This window comes from Pseudophryne corroboree, chromosome 2 (assembly GCF_028390025.1).
Source record: "Pseudophryne corroboree isolate aPseCor3 chromosome 2, aPseCor3.hap2, whole genome shotgun sequence".
Taxonomy (NCBI): domain Eukaryota; kingdom Metazoa; phylum Chordata; class Amphibia; order Anura; family Myobatrachidae; genus Pseudophryne; species Pseudophryne corroboree.
The window spans coordinates 230,430,812-230,453,432 of NC_086445.1; the positions used below are offsets into that span (position 1 = coordinate 230,430,812).

At 47.2% G+C, this 22,621-nt stretch overlaps 1 protein-coding gene and 1 long non-coding RNA gene across 6 annotated transcripts in view; one reads left to right on the forward strand and one right to left on the reverse strand.

The window, feature by feature from the left end:
- STAT6 (signal transducer and activator of transcription 6) overlaps positions 1-22,621 on the forward strand; it is a 447,399-nt gene that overhangs the window by 355,478 nt on the left and 69,300 nt on the right. For all 5 annotated transcript variants that reach the window (XM_063952434.1, XM_063952435.1, XM_063952432.1 and 2 more), the window contains 5 exons: positions 4,518-4,706; positions 6,739-6,786; positions 9,078-9,165; positions 11,345-11,461; positions 16,334-16,426. In XM_063952434.1, coding sequence (XP_063808504.1) covers positions 4,518-4,706; positions 6,739-6,786; positions 9,078-9,165; positions 11,345-11,461; positions 16,334-16,426 — 535 coding nt within the window. The remainder of the gene's footprint in view (positions 1-4,517; positions 4,707-6,738; positions 6,787-9,077; positions 9,166-11,344; positions 11,462-16,333; positions 16,427-22,621) is intronic.
- The window catches only part of LOC135011145 (uncharacterized), a 65,145-nt gene continuing 54,254 nt past the window's right edge, over positions 11,731-22,621 (reverse strand). The window contains exons 2-3 of the long non-coding RNA XR_010210292.1: positions 12,936-13,009; positions 11,731-12,852 (exon numbers count right to left, since the gene is read on the reverse strand). This is a non-coding gene — a long non-coding RNA (uncharacterized LOC135011145). The remainder of the gene's footprint in view (positions 12,853-12,935; positions 13,010-22,621) is intronic.

Consider the following 22,621-nt stretch of genomic DNA (forward strand, 5'->3'; position numbering starts at 1 on the left):
GAGATGTTTGAGTGGTGCAATCCTATTCAATAACCTCATTTGGGTATGTCCTGATTGTCCCATTGCCCTATCTGTAAAAGGCTGTTCAAAAGGATTGTTTAATCAGTATCCAAATTAGTTGGAAATCATTGTCATTAACTTGGAGCAGAGATTTTTCTCCTATTATATTTGGGAACCCGGATTTGCCATTAAAGTAAGTCATATACAGTAGAAACGTGTCCTCATACACTGTGGTTTCAATCACTACTGGGCTGTGCCTAACATACTGGGCTGTGCCTAACATCTTATTTGCACGAATAAAACAACTGGAAGCAGCAAAACTTCTCCGCTAGATTACAGTGATCAATTTGATGTGCAACATTTCTACATCTGTGTGCGAATGAGTTTGAATCGGTATATGAAGTGCTGTGATGCAGTGGGCGCAGCTTTTTCTCATGCCAAGTCCCATTGTGCTTCATCTGTGACTTTGTACGGGTTTAAAACAAATTCCTGTGCGGTCACAGCCCAGCGTCTGTGGTACGCTACACCCCTCGGAGCAGCTCAGTCACGCCAGGCTGTATGGTGCACTGAGGCAAGGTATATGTGTATACGTCTGTACTGTAAGACACAAAGGGGTAAATTTACTAAGATGGCAGTTCTATTTAAGATGGGATGTTGTCCATAGCAACCAATCAAATTCCGGGTATTATCTTCTAGAAGGTGCTAGATAAATGAGAAGTAGAATCTGATTGATTGGTTGCTATGTGCAACATCCCATCTTAAATTGAACTCCCATCTTAGTAAATTTACCTCAAAGGGTAAATCACAAGCGAGTCCCGTCACAAGCGAGCTCGCTGGGTACACACATTGTTTATTATATACCCGGCATAAGTGCGTTACTAATGATAATTGCTGCTCTATGGGTTGGAAGGCTGGAGGAGGTTTGGTCACATAAAATACCCAGAACACAAGCGGATGTTCGCATAGGACTTCTAGTCCCCCTAAGTGGCCAGAAAGGCAACCACATTATGAGCCTGATTCCAGGTTCATGCAGTCGCATCTTTTTCAAAACCAGCATTTGCATCTCTCTGCATGCAAGTTTGATCAATTGAAAACTTTGGGCCTAATTCAGATCTGATCGCTGGGCTGCAATTTTTGCAGTCCTGCGATCAGATAGTCGCCGCCTCCAGGGGGAGTGTTTTTTTGCTGTGCAAATGTGCAATCACATGTGTAGCGGAGCTGCACAAACTGATTTTGTGCAATCTGCGCAGCCCAGGACTTACTCTTCCTGTGCAATAGAATCCTGATGATCGGGGCCGGAGCTGACGTCAGACACCCTCCCTGAAAACGCTTGAGTCCACCTGCGTTTTTCCGGACACTTCCTGAAAACGGTCAGTTGCCACTCACAAATGGCCTCTTCCTGTCAATCTCCTTGCGAACGCCCATGCAAATGGATCCTTCTCACCATCCCGTCGCTGACCGGTGAAACCCGTTGTAGCTGTGCAACGCGTCGGAGCAGTGCGGTGCATACGCAGTTCAGATCTGATCTCCCGATGTGCGAAAACGCACAACAGCGATCAAATCTGAATGACCCCCTTTGTCCATTTGTGTGCAGCACAGGGATTGGGAGGCAGAACCTGTCATACCTCCTGTCATTCTCCAGAGTTTTTATATAAAAATGAATTAGAATATTACAAAGAAGATATTTAGAACTTATAAATATCTTTGTTGTTTATTGTAATCATTTTATAGTTAAAACTGGCCAAATCTGATGAGCTTCCTGGAATTGCAGGGAGAGACGAGAGGTGAGGCAGTCATGCCTGATAGTCAAACACTGCTTGCGGAGCTGGGGACAGGGCCACACCACGCCCATTCATACTGCAAAGAAAAAGAGCCTAAAGAGGCATGCCTCACTGTGGAGGTGGGAGGCTATGATGGACCCTCGTATGTGTCATGTGACTAATCCAGGATGTCCAGGAAGACACCAGAGCTCAGCAGCTCTGTGAGCTTCAGTGGTGGGAGGATGGGACCCAAAGCAGATTGAAGCAGAGAAGGGAGAACAACTGCATACAGAGAGCAGTGCAGTAGTAGTGTGAACAGCTATCTCCGGCCGGGTGCTAGTGTCAGCACTGTGCCTACGCTTCCCATCTATGACATCCTTATCCTTCCATTGCTTTCCCTGCTACTCCCTGATCAATACTTTCCTGCGCTCCCTTATCCTGTGGGGTACTCATGATTTTTCGGGCAGTCCCCCGCACCCAGGGCCGTCTTTCCGTATGGGCTCAATGGGATCTTGCCCAAGGGCCCCAGGAGTATAAGGGCCCTAGGCTGATAGCTGAGGGTCCCCTCTTTCCAGGGGTACCAGATTTTTGAAAATTGGTCTTGGGGAACCGGAGATATCCAACGTGAAAGCAGTGGTCCCCATCCGAGCCTGTTAATTGCGCTTCCCAGCCAGATATCTCAGGTTCTGTCTGCCTTAGAGTTTTTCTGAGGGTATAATCCAAAAGCTGGGACTCTCCCCTTTTGCTGGACGCTGGCAGCTTGTCTCTATTGTGCCCAGAACCAGAGATATCAGCCTTCCAGCAGCTGGTCCCTGCTCCAGCTCCACGCGCCTGGTATACAGTTTTATATATTAATTGGAGGATTGCTCTGGCTCCTGAACTCTGATCCCCAAGTCCCCAAAACCTTCTGAAAGGTGGGAATCTCTAGTTTTTTATCCCATTCAAAACAAAGAAATATATTTTCAGGAACTTGAGATATCTGCAGTCAAGCAAGCTGCCCTCCCACCAGAAAATTATGAATATTAAGCCTACTGCACTATCCATCCCTCCCCTGTGTATTAAACACCCCCTACCACCCCGGAAGTCATGTACCGGGGCCCCTTCATTCAGCCCAATGCCCTCTTCTACAGTTTAGTGTTCTCCCTCCCGCCCCATCTGTGCAGTAAAGGAGCAATTAGCAGAAATTACTGCTCCAGGTCCTACATGCTGAGCGGAAGATAGAACACCCCCTACCACCCACGGAACATCAAAGCTGCCACTGATAGCACCCCCCAGCCCTACCGCTGGAGGATGGGTAGGGGGCCCAATGCATTGCTGTGCCCAGGGGCCTACACTGCCATTAAGACGGCCCTGCCCGCACCCCCGGAAGAGTAGGCACCACTCCCGCTTCCTGCCTAGTAAAGTAGGCAGCATAATAACAGGAATACTCGGTCCGTGCTTAGGGGATGGGCCTGGTTACGCGATTCTGTTAATCATGTCACTTAGGCCCTACCCCCTATTAAGATATGCCTAATTCGTGGCATATTACTGCAAGTGGGCGAGGCCTAATGATGGCAGTTTTCTGGCCCCGCCTCCCTCACAGACTACCTGCTTATCCTCCCCAGGCTTCTACCGGAGAGGACAATATAAAAATAGGCATGTATGCCCTGATCCCTCTCCTGCCTCCACCCTGTGCCCCCATCTTACCCTTACTGTGTCCCAACCTGGCTGTACCCCTTACTATTACTCAGTTTTTTCCTTGTACCCCATGTTTCTCTCCCACCTCCTGCTTGATAACTCTGCCACCTCCCCTTCCTGTGCCCCCCATGATTCTCCCAGATTCTGTACTCCTGATTGCTCCTCCATCCTCCCTGCCTCTCTCTCCCTTGTCTCTGCCAGCTCCTCCCTGTAGCCTGTATTTCTGTCCCACTCCTTATCTCTTCCTACATCTTAAGGCCCGTACACACTTGTCGATATATCGTCAGTTCTCTTGAACGGCCGATATATCGCGGGACCGTCGGCCAGTGTGTACGGCCGATACGTCTGTGAACTCCGTCGTTCATAGACGTATCGCGTCGGACGCGCAGCACAGCCAACGGCCAATATATCTACCGATATATTGGCGCGTCGCTGTGTGTGTCCCGTACACATGCTGCGGTGATTGACAGCTGAACTGGGCGGGCGTGTGTACACGCCCGCCCTGTTCATGATGTCAGTTCCAGACGTATCGGGCAGTGTGTATGCTCAACAAACTGCCCGATCCGTCCATAGATATATCTGCAGATCAATTGATCTGCAGATATATCTATTAGTGTGTACACACCTTTACACTACTCTTCTATTCCCCTGATTGTGGTATTATGGCTGGTAATAGGAGTTACAGTACATGATGTATCATTCTCATATCTGTTTCCACCTTGCTGCAGGACTGCTGGGTGCTGCAACTTGTTCTTGGCAGTGTAGGGCAAGGCAGCTCTTCTTGTGTCACCACTGTTTGCATGGGTGTAGTGCAGGGGCCTGAGAGTCACACTGAGTAGGGTGTGAGGCCGGCACTCAGATCCACCCCCATGTGTGCCTCCCCAGCCACTGATCTCACCGCACGTCATTGGTGCAGCCTTGACACTATGCACACCACTGAATTAGACCCTGGGTGCGACTCATAATCAGACCCAAAGTTCATTGTGTGAAGCTGTATAAAAAACAATACAGTCCTTAATAATATAATTGATTACATGTTTTCCTATGAAGAGTTCATTCCATTTTCAATCATTTCCACAGCTCTTTTCTAGTTGACAAGCAGCCACCTCAGGTACTGAAGACACAGACCAAGTTTCAAGCCAGTGTCAATTTCATGCTGGGCTCCAAGATCCTCTCTGGACTTAACAAAATGCCTGTGATAAGAGCAAACATTGTCACAGAAAAAAGAGCACAAGAGTTGTTTTTGGTACCTTCCAGTGACACGTTAAGGCGAGTAACATTACGGACCTTGTTATATTGACCGACGGTTTTGTGAGGATAGAGTTTTCAGATTCAAGACACAAAAAATAATGAGGCAGCTAACTGTATTATTAGGTGCAGTGCAGTTACCGTGTACGTACTGTACTCCACCACAGGAAGAACAGTAATATGAAACATGAGAAAGATTGACATGATTTGCGTCTCCATGCCTTGTAATCTCCCAAAAGCTATGTGTCTAAAAATAGGCATGTAGCTTCAGTAAATGTAGAAAAATACTCTGTTTGACCAAGTCCCCCATTTACTGTCATTCTCCTTTTAGCATGTGTTTTTGGGCTTGTGGTGCACAAAAAAGATATGCATGTTAGAAAACTTAAGAACCTCTCTTCAATGGACAAAAATTCTAAAGGGGGGTACACACGGAGAGATCTGTGCTTAAATTCTAAGCAATCTGACTAGATTGCTTAGAAGTTAAGTACAGATCTTTCCGTGTGTATGCCCCACAGCGATAGCGATGGGCAGCCGCATGCGTCGCTATCGCCGATGTGTCGCTATCGCCGGTGATACACACATCGCCGGTGCCACACACATCTAGCACATCGCTCATTTCACCGCTGGGTGAAATGAGCGCCCCTCCTCGCTCAGCACTCATCTCTGGGGAAAGATCCCCGTGTGTACAGGGCTTAACTTTACTATTTGCTCAACTGGAGCCTCAGTACATAAGGAACCCTTGAGCTCCTGTTTATGCCATTTTACTGCCCTTTGTCAACAATATATTGATTACAAAATCAATTCATGTTATACACTTTAATTAAGACCTAGTACAATATCCAGTTCATCAAGCAAATATGATTAAAAAATAATACAAATATATGATTTATTAACCCAAAATCAATTTTAAGGGCACAAAAGCAGTTGTAAAATAAAAAGTCATAGCAAATAATGAATGTGACCTAAAATAATTGGCTATCTACAAAATTAATTATAACAACAAGTTTAATTGCAAAAAAAATTTGTTTGCCAGTCACAGAACAATGGTATATGAGAAAAATTGTTCAGTATATTTTTTTACATAGATAATCACATAATTAGTCACATAATCACATAATTATTCTTGTGGATGATTACTATATAATGGATAAACCATTGGTGGCGACTTAGGGCCTCATTCAGCATGGATCGATATTTAGAGAATTCGCAAATGGAGCGATTATGGAATGTCTGCACACGCATAGCACGCGCGTGACATAGTAGCATCAGAAAATGTGTACAGATCGTAAACACAATGTAGCCGCTGTTTGACAGGAAGCCGGCATTTCTGGGTGTATCAGAAAAAACGCAGGCATGTCCAGGCTTTTTTGGATAGGGTCTCTGATGTCTGCGTAGACCACTTCCAGCCCGTTTCAGGCGCAGATTAGTGGCAGCCTCCAGTGGCCGATTTAGGGGTGAGAGTGCCCCTAGGCACAACAGTAAAGACTGCCTCCCCCCGCCCCCACTTGCCTAATTTTATTATTTTTATTGGTTGTTTATAAGCCCTCATTTAATTTACTAAGTAGAACAGCTAACGGGCAGTATTTGCATGTCCTACCTGTTTACACTCCATTCAAGATGGCATATGGTACAGTTGAAATATTTTGCGGTTGGTACATTTTGGACTGACAGTACCAACACAAGCATCCCACACAAGTGACTCCCCCAAACAAGTGCTGCCCCTAGGCACGTGCCTTGCGGCGCCTTTCTACTCACAGACAACTGCAATTTTCCAGAATAACGATCCATGCTGAATTAGGCCCATAGCCTGCTGTCTCTTACCTTAGTTCCTCGCACTTCATTGTGCCTCAATTTCTGGGAAATAAAATGAATAATCCCACAGTTCTGTACTGTTTCTTCTTTTACGAAAAGAGAAATACACAAAAGTGGGGTACAGAAGGTCAGAGTGCTGGTTTCTTGAGAATTCCAGAACCATAGTTATAAAATGTTCCCATAACTCCATTTTACACTTTATTTAGACCTGCTAACATGATTTTCTTTTCTTTTTTATTAGTGAGATTGTTGGAAATAACTCAACGAGAACTGGATCAAGAACAGCTGAGTAAGAAGCCTGCATGTTGCAAACATGTTACGTTGATGCTGTATGATGAAAAACTATTGTATTTAATTAAAGGGAAACAAACATGCAGTTAGTGCAAACATTTTATGTAGTAGAGCACTAGGGGTATATTCAATTGAAGTCGGATCCATTCTGACATTCATTTGTCGGAATGGATCCGACCTGGGCTATTCAAATGACATCTCAATTCGACTTTTAAAAAAGTCGAATTGAGATGTGGGGGAGGGGGAGACGGGGGAGAGCCGCGGGCAGACGGTGGAGAGCAGCGCTACAGCAGCGGCTATATAGCCGCTGCTCTCCCCCGTCTGCCCGCGGCTCTCCCCCGTCTCCCCCCCCCCCCCCCCCCCAGTCTCTCTGCCTCTCCAGTCCTTCCTCTCTGTCCCTGCATCACAGCCGCCGCTCACGGCAGCGTCCACCCGGCTCCAGCAAGCGAGACCTCGCTTGCTGGAGCCGGGTGAACGCTGCTGTGAGCGGCGGCTGTGACATCCTCCAGCGCTGCTCACCCGGTCCCCGTCTCAGCTCTCCCCGTCCCCACCTCGGCTCTGCCCGTCCCCGCTCGGCTCTCCAGTCTCCGGTGCTGCTCTCCCCATCTCACTTCGACTTTTTTTAAAGTCGAAGTGAGATGGTCGAAAAGGGGGCCGCCCCGTTTTCGTCACAAGCACGTGGATCTGCAGCTATTCCACCGATCCACGTGCTTTTCGACAAGTCGAATTCCTCGACTTGACGAAAAATTTTGGGTTTGATTGAATAGGTTGAATCACAATTCGACCTTAAAAAGTCGAAAACTGCCGTCTTTTCGACAGACGCCAGCTTTCAACTTCAATTGAATATACCCCCTAGTATTTTGTACCTGTCAGCAAAAGCTTCTGCCTGACATATGACATTACTTTGCTATTACAGAAAAATTGCATTTATGAAACATATAATTGACAATTTGACATGTATGGATTTGTGAGGAAACACAAGTACATCTTAATCCAGGTGTGTCCTCTCCTCATACATCTAGCCTCAATAGATGTAAAATAGAATTCCCAACGCAGCATCTGTAACACACAAGTAAACACTTCACATGTGCATGGGCAGCGAGTACAAAGTGCTCAGGCCAGTGCAGGGGCCCAACTTGCCACACCCAGACTGCCACACCCACACATTAGCCCAATCACACCATCTTCAGCTGACTGCATGTACAGTGGGCCCTGGTATTCACAATGGGACATAGCAATGCCCTCACATGCTTGGTCACACTCTCTAGAGTCGAGGCACGATAGATATCTAGAATATATGCGCTGTGGAAATATAGATTTACTGTGTAACTGTAAATACTTAGGGGCCTATTTCTATACAATTCTGTAGAAAATGACATTTCTGCATAATTTTATGGTTGTTGCTCTGTGCTAATAGCATAATGTCACAGAAATCTCCTAGAGAGAGATGATTAGCACTACCGATCGCAGTCCTCATTATTATTGGGAGGCTGTCAATACCGACGCCGGAATCCCGACACCAGCTGAAATACCGGCGGTCGGAATCCTGACCGCCAGCTGGTTACCCCTATTGGGTGGTGATCCACGCCACCACCCGGAGGGGAATAGAAACCTGTGGCGACCAAAGGTCACCTCCGGGCCCAAAGCGTGGTGAGTCTCCTGACCTCCGGGATCCCGATCGCCAGGATCTCGTACTGATCCCTTATTATCAATAGGCACTATGATCTGACTCCTATGTACTAAACACTGAAACTAAATGCTTTTCTGAGTTTGGGCACTTTAGTCTACACCATCACTGTGTGCATGCGCAGTGTCAGATTGTCCCAGAGGAGTCTTTCACAAACGTAGAAAACTGTAGTGAAATACTGGGGATAAAGCACACAGGGACAGCGGTTATCGCTACCTCCACTATTCAACAATTACTCTCATACTCCTGTATTCTACCACCAACACCAGCTCTCAGAATAATAAACCTCCACCAGGCCTAGTAAAGAAAAGACTTCCAATCCAAAACACGAGCAGGGATCGATCACAAACCACACCAGAGATCCACTGCAGTTATTGCCATCGTTTCCTAGTATGTACGTAGAATGAGCGAGGTTCGGTTTTACTCGGTTTTACTCGGTTCTCAAAACGGCATCTTATTGGCTATCCAAAACACGTGACATCCGTGAGCCAATAAGATGCCGTTTTGAGAACCGAGTAAAACCGAGTAAAACCGAATCCGCTCATCACTACGTAGAACATTTCCTTCCAGTGCAGCATTTCACTTTGTGTCTCTGATTACAGTGATGGCAGTGGAGAAATAGAAAATGGAAGATCTATGTTTGAAGTCACCCAAGCCACTAAGACATGTGGAGCAGTATTTAAAAACATGGTATGGATAAAATGAATTACCTTGCCTCCATTTGTAACACAAAGAGAAATGTATTATTAATCTCTAGTCCAGAAAACTAGCAACAGGTAATGTGTTTTATTGCTGCCTGTATTTTCCAAATGTCTGCTTGATCACATGACCAGTGGAGGTTCAGCGATGACTGGTGATCTTAAGCTGGTACACACTGGAGCGAAGTGTACTCAGCCAATAAGTCGGCCCGACAGGTTGACATATCGGAATCTGGGTACACATTGAGCGATGTTAATGAAGGTCAGAACAATAACTATTCGGTCTTCATTAGCATACGTTTGATGATGTCACTAGCAACCCGCGGGCACAGCGATATGTCAGTCTGATCCACCGGATCAGGCAACATATCGCTCAGTATGCACCCAGCTGTAGATATCCAGTGATCTTTCCCACATCCTATGATGTAAAATGTATCTATTGTCATATGGGGAGCAATTCATTTGCATATTGTAAAGTACAGTAATAACAATGAAAACATTACAGAGGACCTGTCACCTGGTATGCAGTAAGCAACAAATGCATGTTCCTGCTCACCCAGAAGAGATTATATATCCATGTGCCCTTTATGTGCTATGTTGTGTCCCAAACTGACTTCATACAGAATGCACAGTAGAAGAAGCTGTATATGTTATTCTTTAGGTGGGTCTGTATGCGGGCCTACATCTGGGTTCTATGCGGGTGCAGGTGTCGCCACCTCCCATTTTTGACCAGCACCATTTCACCTTGCTTCCAGCAACACGGACATTTATGTAGGGAGACCTTCATCTGCAACTCGTGTTTCTTCCTCTCACTGGGGGTAATTCCAAGATGATCGCAGCAGGAATTTTGTTAGCAGTTGGGCAAAACCATGTGCACTGCTGGGGGGGGGGGGGCAGATATAACATGTGCAGAGAGAGTTAGATTCGGGTGGGTTATATTATTTCTGTGCAGGGTAAATACTGGCTGCTTTATTTTTACACTGCAATTTAGATTTCAGTTTGAATACACCCCACCCAAATCTAATCTCTGTGCACATGTTATATCTGCCCCTCCTGCAGTGCACATGGTTTTGCCCAACTGCTAACAAAATTGCTGCTGCGATCAACGAATCTTGTGTTGGACTTCTTGCAATCAAATTTGATTGAACAGTTTGACTTAGTTGGCTTGAAGTACTTAATTTGGAAGACAGTCTTCCTTCTGACAATTGCCGCTGCCAGGAGATTGTCCTAGTTAAGTGTCTTGTCCTGTCGTTCTCCCTTATTGGTATTCCATGACGACTGGGTGGAGCTATGTACCAATCCTTCTTTCTTGCCAAAAGTTGTTTTCATATTTCACATAAATCAACCTATTGAAGTTCCATCTTTCCCCAGGTTAGACTCTTTCACTGCTCATCTCTGGACGTGGTACCTGTTCTTAAGTGTTATGTGACTTGGCCTTCATCTTTGTGCAAGACACATGACTTGCTTGTCATCTATTATGCCCACAAGCAGGATTGGTCGGCTTCAATGCAAACTGTGTCTAGATGGCTTCGAGCAGTTATTTGACAGGCCTATGTTACTAGTGGCCATCCAGTGCCCTCCAGAACTTTGTCTCATTCCGTTGTGTCACGGGGCCTCTGCTGCATCGCTGTGTCACCTGGTCTTCTGTTCATAGTTTTGTAAAATTCTACCGTTTTGACACATTTTGTGCATCCAAGGAGTGCAGGGTACTTCAATCAGCCGCAGCTTACTCCCCCTATGAGGACTGCTATGGGACATCACCAGTGTATAGTAACTATAGTGTCCCCCAGTGGATGATGGACAAACAGGATTTTTGTACTTACCAGAAAAATCTATTTCTCTGAATCCATGGAGGATACTGGATGCCCTTCCTGCACTGCATTGTTCTTCTTTTCTCTCTTTGACTTATGTGTGTTTGTGGATTGACTGTAGCTACACTTGTTGTTGACGACACATGTTGTCCTTCAGGTTTGGGACCTGTTGTCCCTTAGGTTAGGGAAGTTCTCATATTCCTTTTCTGTTCCTCTCTCTTCACTGACTCCACATGGGCTTGGTTAAACTTAACTGGGTCAAGTGGAAATTTGATATTGTTTTCCTTGTTTTTAATCATTTTTTTTTACCAGCTCATTTGATCATTTACATTTTTTATAATTTGAGTTTCTTGTTCTCAGCTGCTGAAGAAGATAAAGCGCTGTGAGAGGAAAGGATCAGAATCCGTAACAGAGGAGAAATGTGCGATATTATTCACTGCAGAAATTAACTTCAGTGGCTCGACTTACATTGTCCAGGTAACAGTGGAGGTCAAAGTGCATAATAGACAAGGTGCAACTCAAAATGTTTTTTTTTTTAAAGAAGATGGCATAGGGAGCTTGCTGGATTAAATGCTCTCTGCCCCTATGTATTACTATTACCCACCATGAAATAAGAACTTTAGAGAAACTGTGCTTATGTCTGACTTAATATATTGTGTATGCCGAAAAGCTGCCAGTAAACAGCAGGGAAGTTGTGCTGCATTTGCATTACAGACATGGAGCTCTCTGGAAAAATAGAATAAAATTGGATTTTTTGAGTGACAGTTTAATTTTCATTACTCAATAAAACAACAGGCAAAAAACAAATTAAACGTCTAGCTGTTTAAAAAGCGTCAAAATATTTTAATTAGCCCATTCTTGTATTTTCAGTTTCTAAAGATAAAGTTTTTATTTTCTTCTAATGAGTGCTGTTTATTATTAAAGGGTCACTAGCAATACTCTTAGGCCCTCATTCCGAGTTGATCGCTCGCTAGCTGCTTTTAGCAGCAGTGCACACACTAAGCTGCCGCCCTCTGGGAGTGTATCTTAGCTTAGCAGAAGTGCGAGCGAAAGGTTAGCAGAACTGCTCGAAAAAATGTTCATGCCATTTCTGAGTAGCTCCAAACCTACTCCTACCTTGCGATCACTGCAGACCGTTTAGTTCCTGTTTTGACGTCACATACACGCCCTGTGTTCGGCCAGCCACTCCCCCGTTTCCCAAGGGACGCCTGCGTTATCTTCTGACACGCCTGCATTTTCTAGCACACTCCCGGAAAACGGTCAGTTACCTCCCAGAAACGCCCCATTCCTGTCAATCACTCACCGATCAGCCGTACGACTGAAATGAGTCGCTCGACCTTGTGTAAAACTGCACAGTTTTGTGTGAAAGTACTTTGCGCGTGCGCAAGGCGGCCCATACACATGCGCAGAAATTCCGATTTTTTGCCTGATCGCTGTGCTGCGAACAACGGCAGCTAGCGATCAACTCGGAATGACCCCCTTAATTCTTAAAAGCTAATGTCACTTTTCCAAAAACAAAATATATTTGAAACTGTTATGCACAATTGTTAATCTATATTAGGGATGTGCTCCAGCACTTTTCTTGGGTTTTGTGTTTTGGTTTTGGATCTGGATTGGTTTTGCCAGAACCGCCCTTGTGGGTTTTGGTTTTGGATCTGGATTTTTTTTTTTTTTTTATAAAAACAGCTAAAATCACAGAATTTGGGGGTGTTTTTGTTCCTACAGTATTATTAACCTCAGTAACATTAATGTCCACTCATTTCCCGTCAATTTTGACCACATCACAACAATATTGTTGTCATCCAGTGTCGTATCTTTCAGGTTTTGATCTTTGACTCGGTGCGATTGCACTCCCTTTGCCACGATGTCTGCAATAAAGTTGAAATATGTTGATTTAATACAAAAAATTGTTGTGTATATTAGTAAAAAACATTTACATGGTACTACATACCTTGCGTATAGCTGGATGAAGCGGAACCTTCTCTACGTTGAACATAACTTTCAGGAACTGATCCTACATTGAGGCTGAAAAAATTCGGTACAGATGATTACAGCATCTAAAAATATATAATGTACAATATACTGTATATTTTCATTGTTTGCACTGTGGTCAAAATTGATTGCAAATGCCTGAAAATGAATGTTATTGAGGTAGATAATACTCCAGGAACCAAAAAGGCCAAATCATGTAATTTTAGCTGTCTTTGTTAATAAAAAAATAAATAAAAAAAATCCCAAATTAGCAAAAATGGTGTGTCACAGATCTTTATCAATAACTATATCAGGTGCCCAAGGGAGGTATGTATGTAGTGGAAGGAAGGATTGATTAGTGATTTAATTTAACTGACTTGATTTTAAAAATGTAAATTAATCATTGAGGACATTGGTGATGGTCTTTAATGGGGTGGTCTTCAGTATGCCGACTGTCGGGATCCCGGCGCACAGTGGCCCTCATTCCGAGTTGTTCGCTCGCTAGCTGCTTTTAGCAGCATTGCACACGCTAAGCCGCCACCCTCTGGGAGTGTATCTTAGCTTAGCAGAATTGCGAACGAAAGATTTGCAGAATTGCGAATAGAAATTTCTTAGCAGTTTCTGAGTAGCTCCAGACTTACTCAGCCATTGCGATCACTTCAGTCAGTTTCGTTCCTTGTTTGACGTCACAAACACACCCAGCGTTCACCCAGACACTCCCCCGTTTCTGCAGACACTCCCGCGTTTTCCCCCAGAAATGCCAGCGTTTTTTCGCACACGCCCAGAAAACGGCAAGTTTCCGCCCAGAAACACCCACTTCCTGTCAATCACAGTACGATCACCAGAACGATGAAAAATCCTCGTTATGCCGTGAGTAAAATACCTAACTTTTGTGTAAAATAACTAAGCGCATGCGCTCTGCGAACCTTGCGCATGCGCAGTAAGCGACTAATCGCAATATAGCGAAAATCGGCAATGAGCGAACAACTCGGAATGAGGGCCCGTATACCGGCGCCAGAATCCCGACAGCCGGCATACCGGCACTTTTTCTCCCTCATGGGGGAGAATGGAGCTCATTTGCGCTCGCCACGCTGTCAGTATGCCAGCGGTCGGGCTCCTGGTGCCGGTATGCTGGTCGCCGGGAGCCCGGCCGCCGGCATACCATATTACACCCCTTTAATGCATAGACAACAATTTGTATTGGTTATATTATTACACTAATCTGACTTTTACTAATCTGACTTTTACTTTTTCTTTGATTTTCACATGCCCTGAATTAAACCGTCTATGCCTCTCCTCTCAATTGTTTGTCCTCCATATCTAGCAAGTATCAACAAACATGAACCAAGTGGGGTGCAGCACACACTGCAATTAGTAGAAAAAAATGTACCACCTACAGCGTCACAATACGTGTGTCACGTCTGAGGATTCTTGTGGATCCGGATTTGGGGAAGATGATTCTGGTGCACTTGGATCTCTGAATAACAAACGAGCGGGACGGATGAAGGTCTTGCGCATTTAATCTTGGAGTAGTTTAACAGGGTTCGCCAAAGACAGTTGAATAGAGATACAACTGTAGGTTAGCGGGTGGGGTGGCTGAGGATACCGAAACCGTGACCTAGTACTTTAAAGGAGGAATTCTGAAGGCTGGTTACTGCGGCGTCCGGAACAGGTAGCTAGGTAGGACACGGGAACATATTCGGTAGTCTGCGTAAGGCTATATCAGGAGGCTTGGGTACTTTGCGGTAACAAGAACCTGACACTGGAGACGCTGTGGGAGTACAGAGAACTAGCTTCACAGCTACTGTGAAAGACATTGCACTGGCAAATTACCTCCTCCAGGCCTTCCTATCTTATAGCAGCTGCTCGGAGCTAATTGGCCACAGGAAAGTGATAAATTGCTCAAGTGTGGGCAAGACAGGCTTTTTGCCCACATCCAAGATGGCCACTGGGAACACAGCCCAGCCTGTACACAGAAGCCCTGGCTCCACAGCAGCACTACTAACCCCTGCCAGAAGGACATGCTGCCAGTCTGCAGACCTGCCAACCAGTGCCCCTGCCTGTCCTCCCAGCGCACCCTGCCCGGCGCCAGCAGCCCGCACCTCCGCCAGCTGGACCTCTCCAAAGGGACCGGACAGGTAAGAACCGGCTCCCCTGCTCAGTCTCCCGCCGGACCGTGACAACGTGTATGAGTCAGAGATGGTGATTGAACACTGCTGTTGACCTTCACCAACAGCATTGTACAATACGTGCATGAGTAGGAAATTATAATATACTGTGGTCTGACCGGCAGTGTCACAGTACTTTTGAAAATAAAATAAAAATTGTATAGTACACTGGGGTACAGCACAAACAAAAAAGAATTATTTTTTTATCATTAGAATTTTAGGCTTTTTGTTTTTATTATTTTAATTTTACACTGGCGCGGAGACCCTGGATGGACGCACAGATCACCCCTTTCAGATACAGCAGACAGAGCACCCCTGGACTGATACTGATAAGACACACCAGCCCCTGGATGTTACTGGGTTAATTTAATGAACATTGGGACAGAGCCCCCTGGATGTATGGACAGATCACCCCTTTCAGATACAGTATACAGAGCACCCCTGGACTGATATTAGCAGAGCAGACAGAGCACCCCAACTGATACAGCAGAGCAGACACAGAGAGCACTCCTTACAGCTACACCCGCCCCACGCAAAAGTACTGATGGACACGTCCGTCCAGTACATCCTTCCACAGCCAGAGTGAAGATGGCTCCGATCACCAGGGATCTTTAAAGAATCCAAAACCTGCGAGAATCTGGCAGCGGGATGATGACATTCAGCTTCGCTTTGGGATCTGAGTAAGGTGGGAAGTCCTGAGCCATACTTGGATCCGAACTCTTATTGCATAGTTCGGGTGGGTCCCGCATATCGTTTCAAGCACCCCAGTGCAATAGGCAGTTCCTGAGCAGTCAGCATTCTATTCATTGGAAATCATCATAAACAGTGAATTGGAGTGATTTGTTAGATACTCTCTAATGGATAATATATCTATCCAATGAAAGCAGTTTTGATAAGTTGTCCTTACAGCCTTAGGATCTTAAGTATATAAAAGTTTTACACCCCAAATGAATTATTCTTCCTCCACTTACCTCTTGTGCCCATCTTATTCATTTTCACTTGAAAAGTGGGGGGGATCTGGGAGGCTGATTTACTCTCCCAGGAGTCCGGGAGAGCTCCACGAAATTCATGAGTCTCCCGAACATACAGAGACAATAGGAAAGTATGATTAACACACTGGAATCGATCAGCTCACACACAGCTTCGTTTTCCTGTTGAGACTTCTGGTTCACAGCTGTCTGATCTTGTTTGTAATTGTGTTTTTTTCTAGGCCTTATCATTGCCAGTGGTGGTGATTGTGCATGGGAATCAAGACAACAATGCCAAAGCCACAATTCTATGGGACAATGCTTTCTCCGAGATTGTACGTAAGACATTTTTGTATATATACCTCGTCCCCAGTTATACACCGGTGACATGAACTACCCTGTCATGACTGAGGGGTAGATTTATTAAGCCTGGTGAAGTGATAAACTGGAAGGTGATAAAGCACTAGCCAATCAGCTCCTAACTTCCATGTTACAGGCTGGGTTTGAAAAATGACAGTTAGGAGCTGACTGGCTGCTGCGTTATCACCTTCCACTTTATCACTTCACCAGGCTTTATAAATATGCCCCTGAGCATGCACATTCTGACAGCCATATGAGCGATTAATAAGTACAGGTTGAGTATCCCATATCCAAATATTCAGAAATACGGAATATTCCGAAATACGGACTTTTTTGTGTAAGAGTGAGATAGTGAAACCTTTGTTTTTTGATGGCTCAATGTACACAAACTTTGTTTAATACACAGTTATTAAAAATATTGTATTAAATGACCTTCAGGCTGTGTGTATAAGGTGTATATGAAACATAAATGAATTGTGTGAATGTACACACACTTTGTTTAATGCACAAAGTTATAAAAAATATTGTCTAAAATGACCTTCAGGCTGTGTGTATAAGGTGTATATGAAACATAAATGCATTCTGTGCTTAGATTTAGGTCCCATCACCATGATATTTCATTATGGTATGCACTTATTCCAAAATACGGAAAAATCCCATATCCAAAATACCTCTGGTCTCAAGCATTTTGGATAAGGGATACTCAACCTGTATTGTCATTTTACTCCTCTGAAACAAAGGCGAATTGAAGGAAGCATACCACATCTGCATCAGAAAAGCCTTGTAACTATTATACATACAATAATGTAAGCCAGAATGATTCCCTTTTTCTCATGTCCAGTACATTATAGGGCCTATTTATAAACAATGACTATAAAGGTGTGAGATAAATCTGTAAGATTTTGAATATAGGGGGTAATTCCAAGTTGATCGCAGCAGGATTTTTGATAGCAACTGGGCAAAACCATGTGCACTGCAGGGGAGGCAGATATAACATGTGCAGAAAGAGTTAGATTTGGGTGGGTTATTTTATTTCTGTGCAGGGTAAATACTGGCTGCTTTATTTTTACACTGCAAATTAGATTGCAGATTGAACACACCACACCCAAATCTAACTCTCTCTGCACATGTTATATCTGCCTCCCCTGCAGTGCAAATGGTTTTGCCCAGTTGCTATCAAAAATCCTGCTGCGATCAACTTGGAATTACCCCCCTAGTTACAATTTTAAGGAAAGTTAGTGCATATCTCAAGGTGTTAGGCAGCTTGTGATACCAACTCGATCCCGATGCGCGCTCCCGTGGGGTCGGTATCGCAAGGAAAGATAGACTGTGCAGGTAAGTCAATCTTGACTATCTAGTGTACTACAGTATCTAGTACAAAGTATAGTCAAAATTGGCACTTAGTCAAAATCGTACATAGACAAAATCTCAAGCACAGATAGTCAAAATCTGTACAATCTGTGCTATCTGGGCTCTGGGGGAGTTCAAGGGAAATCGCATAGTCAAAATCTCACTGTGTGTACACACTTTTACAATGATTTAAAAAATAATTTTAAAAAATCTGCTATTGCTGCAATTTATCAGTAAATTGTCGCTGATACAGCTGGCTTGATGATACTTATACAGAGTGGTAAGCAGTAACCGCTCCAGAGGTGGATCTGCCAGAGCAGGATTTACACTTCATAGGGCCCTAAGCAAGTTGCTGGTCTGGGGCCCCCAGCTCATCCCAACAAAAACAAAAAAAATCTACATAAACTAAAAATGAAGGCAAAGATTACAAAAGAAATACACGCTGGTGACTGGGAGGGGCATACAGATGTGTCCCTATAGATCTTTGCTGCAGGTCTTGCTAACGTGGTATTGCAGTGATGTATACGCAGCGCAGCCTCCCGCAGCTTTCCTTAGTTCTGCTAGTGTTTGCGGGAGCGTGTGTATGTACGCTCCCTCGAATGCCGCATGGTAAAACTACCTGTAACCATGGTCCTATGCCCACTAACTCCCGCCGGCTCTCCCTCCCTCTTTAGGGCAGTGGGAGCATCACTCTCCCCGCTGCCAGCGGCCGCACAATCTTTCTCCACAGTAAGTAGTGGGAGCGTATACACTGGTGACTGGGTAGGGAAAGTGGGATATGGGGACGTACACACTGGTGATAGGGTGGCGGAAGAAAGCCAGGGAGACTTACACACTGGTGACTGGGTATGGGAGGAGGACAGGGAGACATACACACTGGTGACTGGGTATGGGAGGGGGACAGGGAGACATACACACTGGTGACTGGGTACGGGAGGGGGACAGGGAGACATACACACTGGTGACTGGGTATGGGAGGGGGACAGGGAGATGTACACACTGGTGACTGGGTATGGGAGGGGGACAGGGAGACATACACACTGGTGACTGGGTATGGGAGGGGGACAGGGAGACATACACACTGGTGACTGGGTATGGGAGGAGGACAGGGAGACTTACACACTGGTGACTGGGTATGGGAGGAGGACAGGGAGACATACACACTGGTGACTGGGTATGGGCAGGGGACATGGGGAAGTACATACTGGTGACTGGGTATGGGCAGGGGACAGGGAGATGTACACACTGGTGACTGGGTATGGGAGGGGGACAGGGAGACATACACACTGGTGACTGGGTACGGGAGGGGGACAGGGAGACATACACACTGGTGACTGGGTATGGGAGGGGGACAGGGAGATGTACACACTGGTGACTGGGTATGGGAGGGGGACAGGGAGACATACACACTGGTGACTGGGTATGGGAGGGGGACAGGGAGACATACACACTGGTGACTGGGTATGGGAGGAGGACAGGGAGACTTACACACTGGTGACTGGGTATGGGAGGAGGACAGGGAGACATACACACTGGTGACTGGGTATGGGCAGGGGACATGGGGAAGTACATACTGGTGACTGGGTATGGGCAGGGGACAGGGAGATGTACACACTGGTGACTGGGTATGGGAGGGGGACAGGGAGACATACACACTGGTGACTGGGTACGGGAGGGGGACAGGGAGACATACACACTGGTGACTGGGTATGGGAGGGGGACAGGGAGATGTACACACTGGTGACTGGGTATGGGAGGGGGACAGGGAGACATACACACTGGTGACTGGGTATGGGAGGAGGACAGGGAGACATACACACTGGTGACTGGGTATGGGCAGGGGACATGGGGAAGTACATACTGGTGACTGGGTATGGGCAGGGGACAGGGAGATGTACACACTGGTGACTGGGTATGGGAGGGGGACAGGGAGACATACACACTGGTGACTGGGTACGGGAGGGGGACAGGGAGACATACACACTGGTGACTGGGTATGGGAGGGGGACAGGGAGATGTACACACTGGTGACTGGGTATGGGAGGGGGACAGGGAGACATACACACTGGTGACTGGGTATGGGAGGAGGACAGGGAGACTTACACACTGGTGACTGGGTATGGGAGGAGGACAGGGAGACATACACACTGGTGACTGGGTATGGGCAGGGGACATGGGGAAGTACATACTGGTGACTGGGTATGGGCAGGGGACAGGGAGATGTACACACTGGTGACTGGGTATGGGAGGGGGACAGGGAGAAGTACACACTGGTGACTGGGTATGGGAGGGGGACAGGGAGACATACACACTGGTGACTGGGTATGGGAGGGGGACAGGGAGAAGTACACACTGGTGACTGGGTATGGGAGGAGGACAGGGAGACTTACACACTGGTGACTGGGTATGGGAGGAGGACAGGGAGACATACACACTGGTGACTGGGTATGGGCAGGGGACATGGGGAAGTACATACTGGTGACTGGGTATGGGCAGGGGACAGGGAGATGTACACACTGGTGACTGGGTATGGGAGGGGGACAGGGAGACATACACACTGGTGACTGGGTACGGGAGGGGGACAGGGAGACATACACACTGGTGACTGGGTATGGGAGGGGGACAGGGAGATGTACACACTGGTGACTGGGTATGGGAGGGGGACAGGGAGACATACACACTGGTGACTGGGTATGGGAGGAGGACAGGGAGACTTACACACTGGTGACTGGGTATGGGAGGAGGACAGGGAGACATACACACTGGTGACTGGGTATGGGCAGGGGACATGGGGAAGTACATACTGGTGACTGGGTATGGGCAGGGGACAGGGAGATGTACACACTGGTGACTGGGTATGGGAGGGGGACAGGGAGAAGTACACACTGGTGACTGGGTATGGGAGGGGGACAGGGAGACATACACACTGGTGACTGGGTATGGGAGGGGGACAGGGAGAAGTACACACTGGTGACTGGGTATGGGAGGAGGACAGGGAGACTTACACACTGGTGACTGGGTATGGGAGGAGGACAGGGAGACATACACACTGGTGACTGGGTATGGGAGGGGGACAGGGAGACATACACACTGGTGACTGGGTATGGGAGGGGGACAGGGAGATGTACACACTGGTGACTGGGTATGGGCAGGGGACAGGGAGAAGTACACACTGGTGACTGGGTATGGGAGGGGGACAGGGAGAAGTACACACTGGTGACTGGGTATGGGAGGGGGACAGGGAGACATACACACTGGTGACTGGGTATGGGCAGGGGACAGGGAGAAGTACACACTGGTGACTGGGTATGGGAGGGGGACAGGGAAAAGTACACACTGGTGACTGGGTACGGGAGAGGGATAGGGAGACATACACACTGGTGACTGGGTACGGGAGGGGGACAGGGAGACATACACACTGGTGACTGGGTACGGGAGGGGGATAGGGAGACATACACACTGGTGACTGGGTATGGGCAGGGGACAGGGAGAAGTACACACTGGTGACTGGGTATGGGAGGGGGACAGGGAGATGTACACACTGGTAACTGGGTATGGGCAGGGGACAGAGAGAAGTACACAATGGTGACTGGGTATGGGCAGGGGACAGGGATAAGTACACACTGGTGACTGGGTACGGGAGGGGGACAGGGAGAAGTACACACTGGTGACTGGGTATGGGAGGGGGACAGGGAGATGTACACACTGGTAACTGGGTATGGGCAGGGGACAGGGAAAAGTACACACTGGTGACTGGGTACGGGAGAGGGATAGGGAGACATACACACTGGTGACTGGGTACGGGAGGGGGACAGGGAGACATACACACTGGTGACTGGGTACGGGAGGGGGATAGGGAGACATACACACTGGTGACTGGGTATGGGCAGGGGACATGGAGAAGTACACACTGGTGACTGGGTATGGGCAGGGGACAGGGAGAAGTACACACTGGTAACTGGGTATGGGAGGGGGACAGGGAGAAGTACACACTGGTGACTGGGTATGGGCAGGGGACATGGGGAAGTACATACTGGTGACTGGGTATGGGCAGGGGACAGGGAGAAGTACACACTGGTGACTGGGTATGGGAGGGGGACAGGGAGATGTACACACTGGTGACTGGGTATGGGAGGGGGACAGGGAGAAGTAGACACTGGTGACTGTATATGGGCAAGGGACAGGGAGAAGTACACACTGGTGACTGGGTACGGGAGGGGGACAGGGAGATGTACACACTGGTGACTGGGTATGGGAGGGGGACAGGGTGATGTACACACTGGTGACTGGGTATGGGAGGGGAACAGGGAGATGTACACACTGGTGACTGGGTATGGGAGGGGGACAGGGAGACGTACACCCTGGTGACTGGGTATGGGAGGGGGACAGGGAGATGTACACACTGGTGACTGGGTACAGGAGAGGGACAGGGAGATGTACACACTGGTGACTGGGTTTGGGAGGGGGACAGGGAGACGTACACCCTGGTGACTGGGTATGGGAGGGGGACAGGGAGATGTACACACTGGTGACTGGGTATACGAGGGGGACAGGGAGACGTACACCCTGGTGACTGGGTATGGGAGGGGGACAGGGAGATGTACACACTGGTGACTGGGTACGGGAGAGGGACAGGGAGATGTACACACTGGTGACTGGGTTTGGGAGGGGGACAGGGAGACGTACACCCTGGTGACTGGGTATGGGAGGGGGACAGGGAGATGTACACACTGGTGACTGGGTATACGAGGGGGACAGGGAGACGTACACCCTGGTGACTGGGTATGGGAGGGGGACAGGGAGATGTACACACTGGTGAC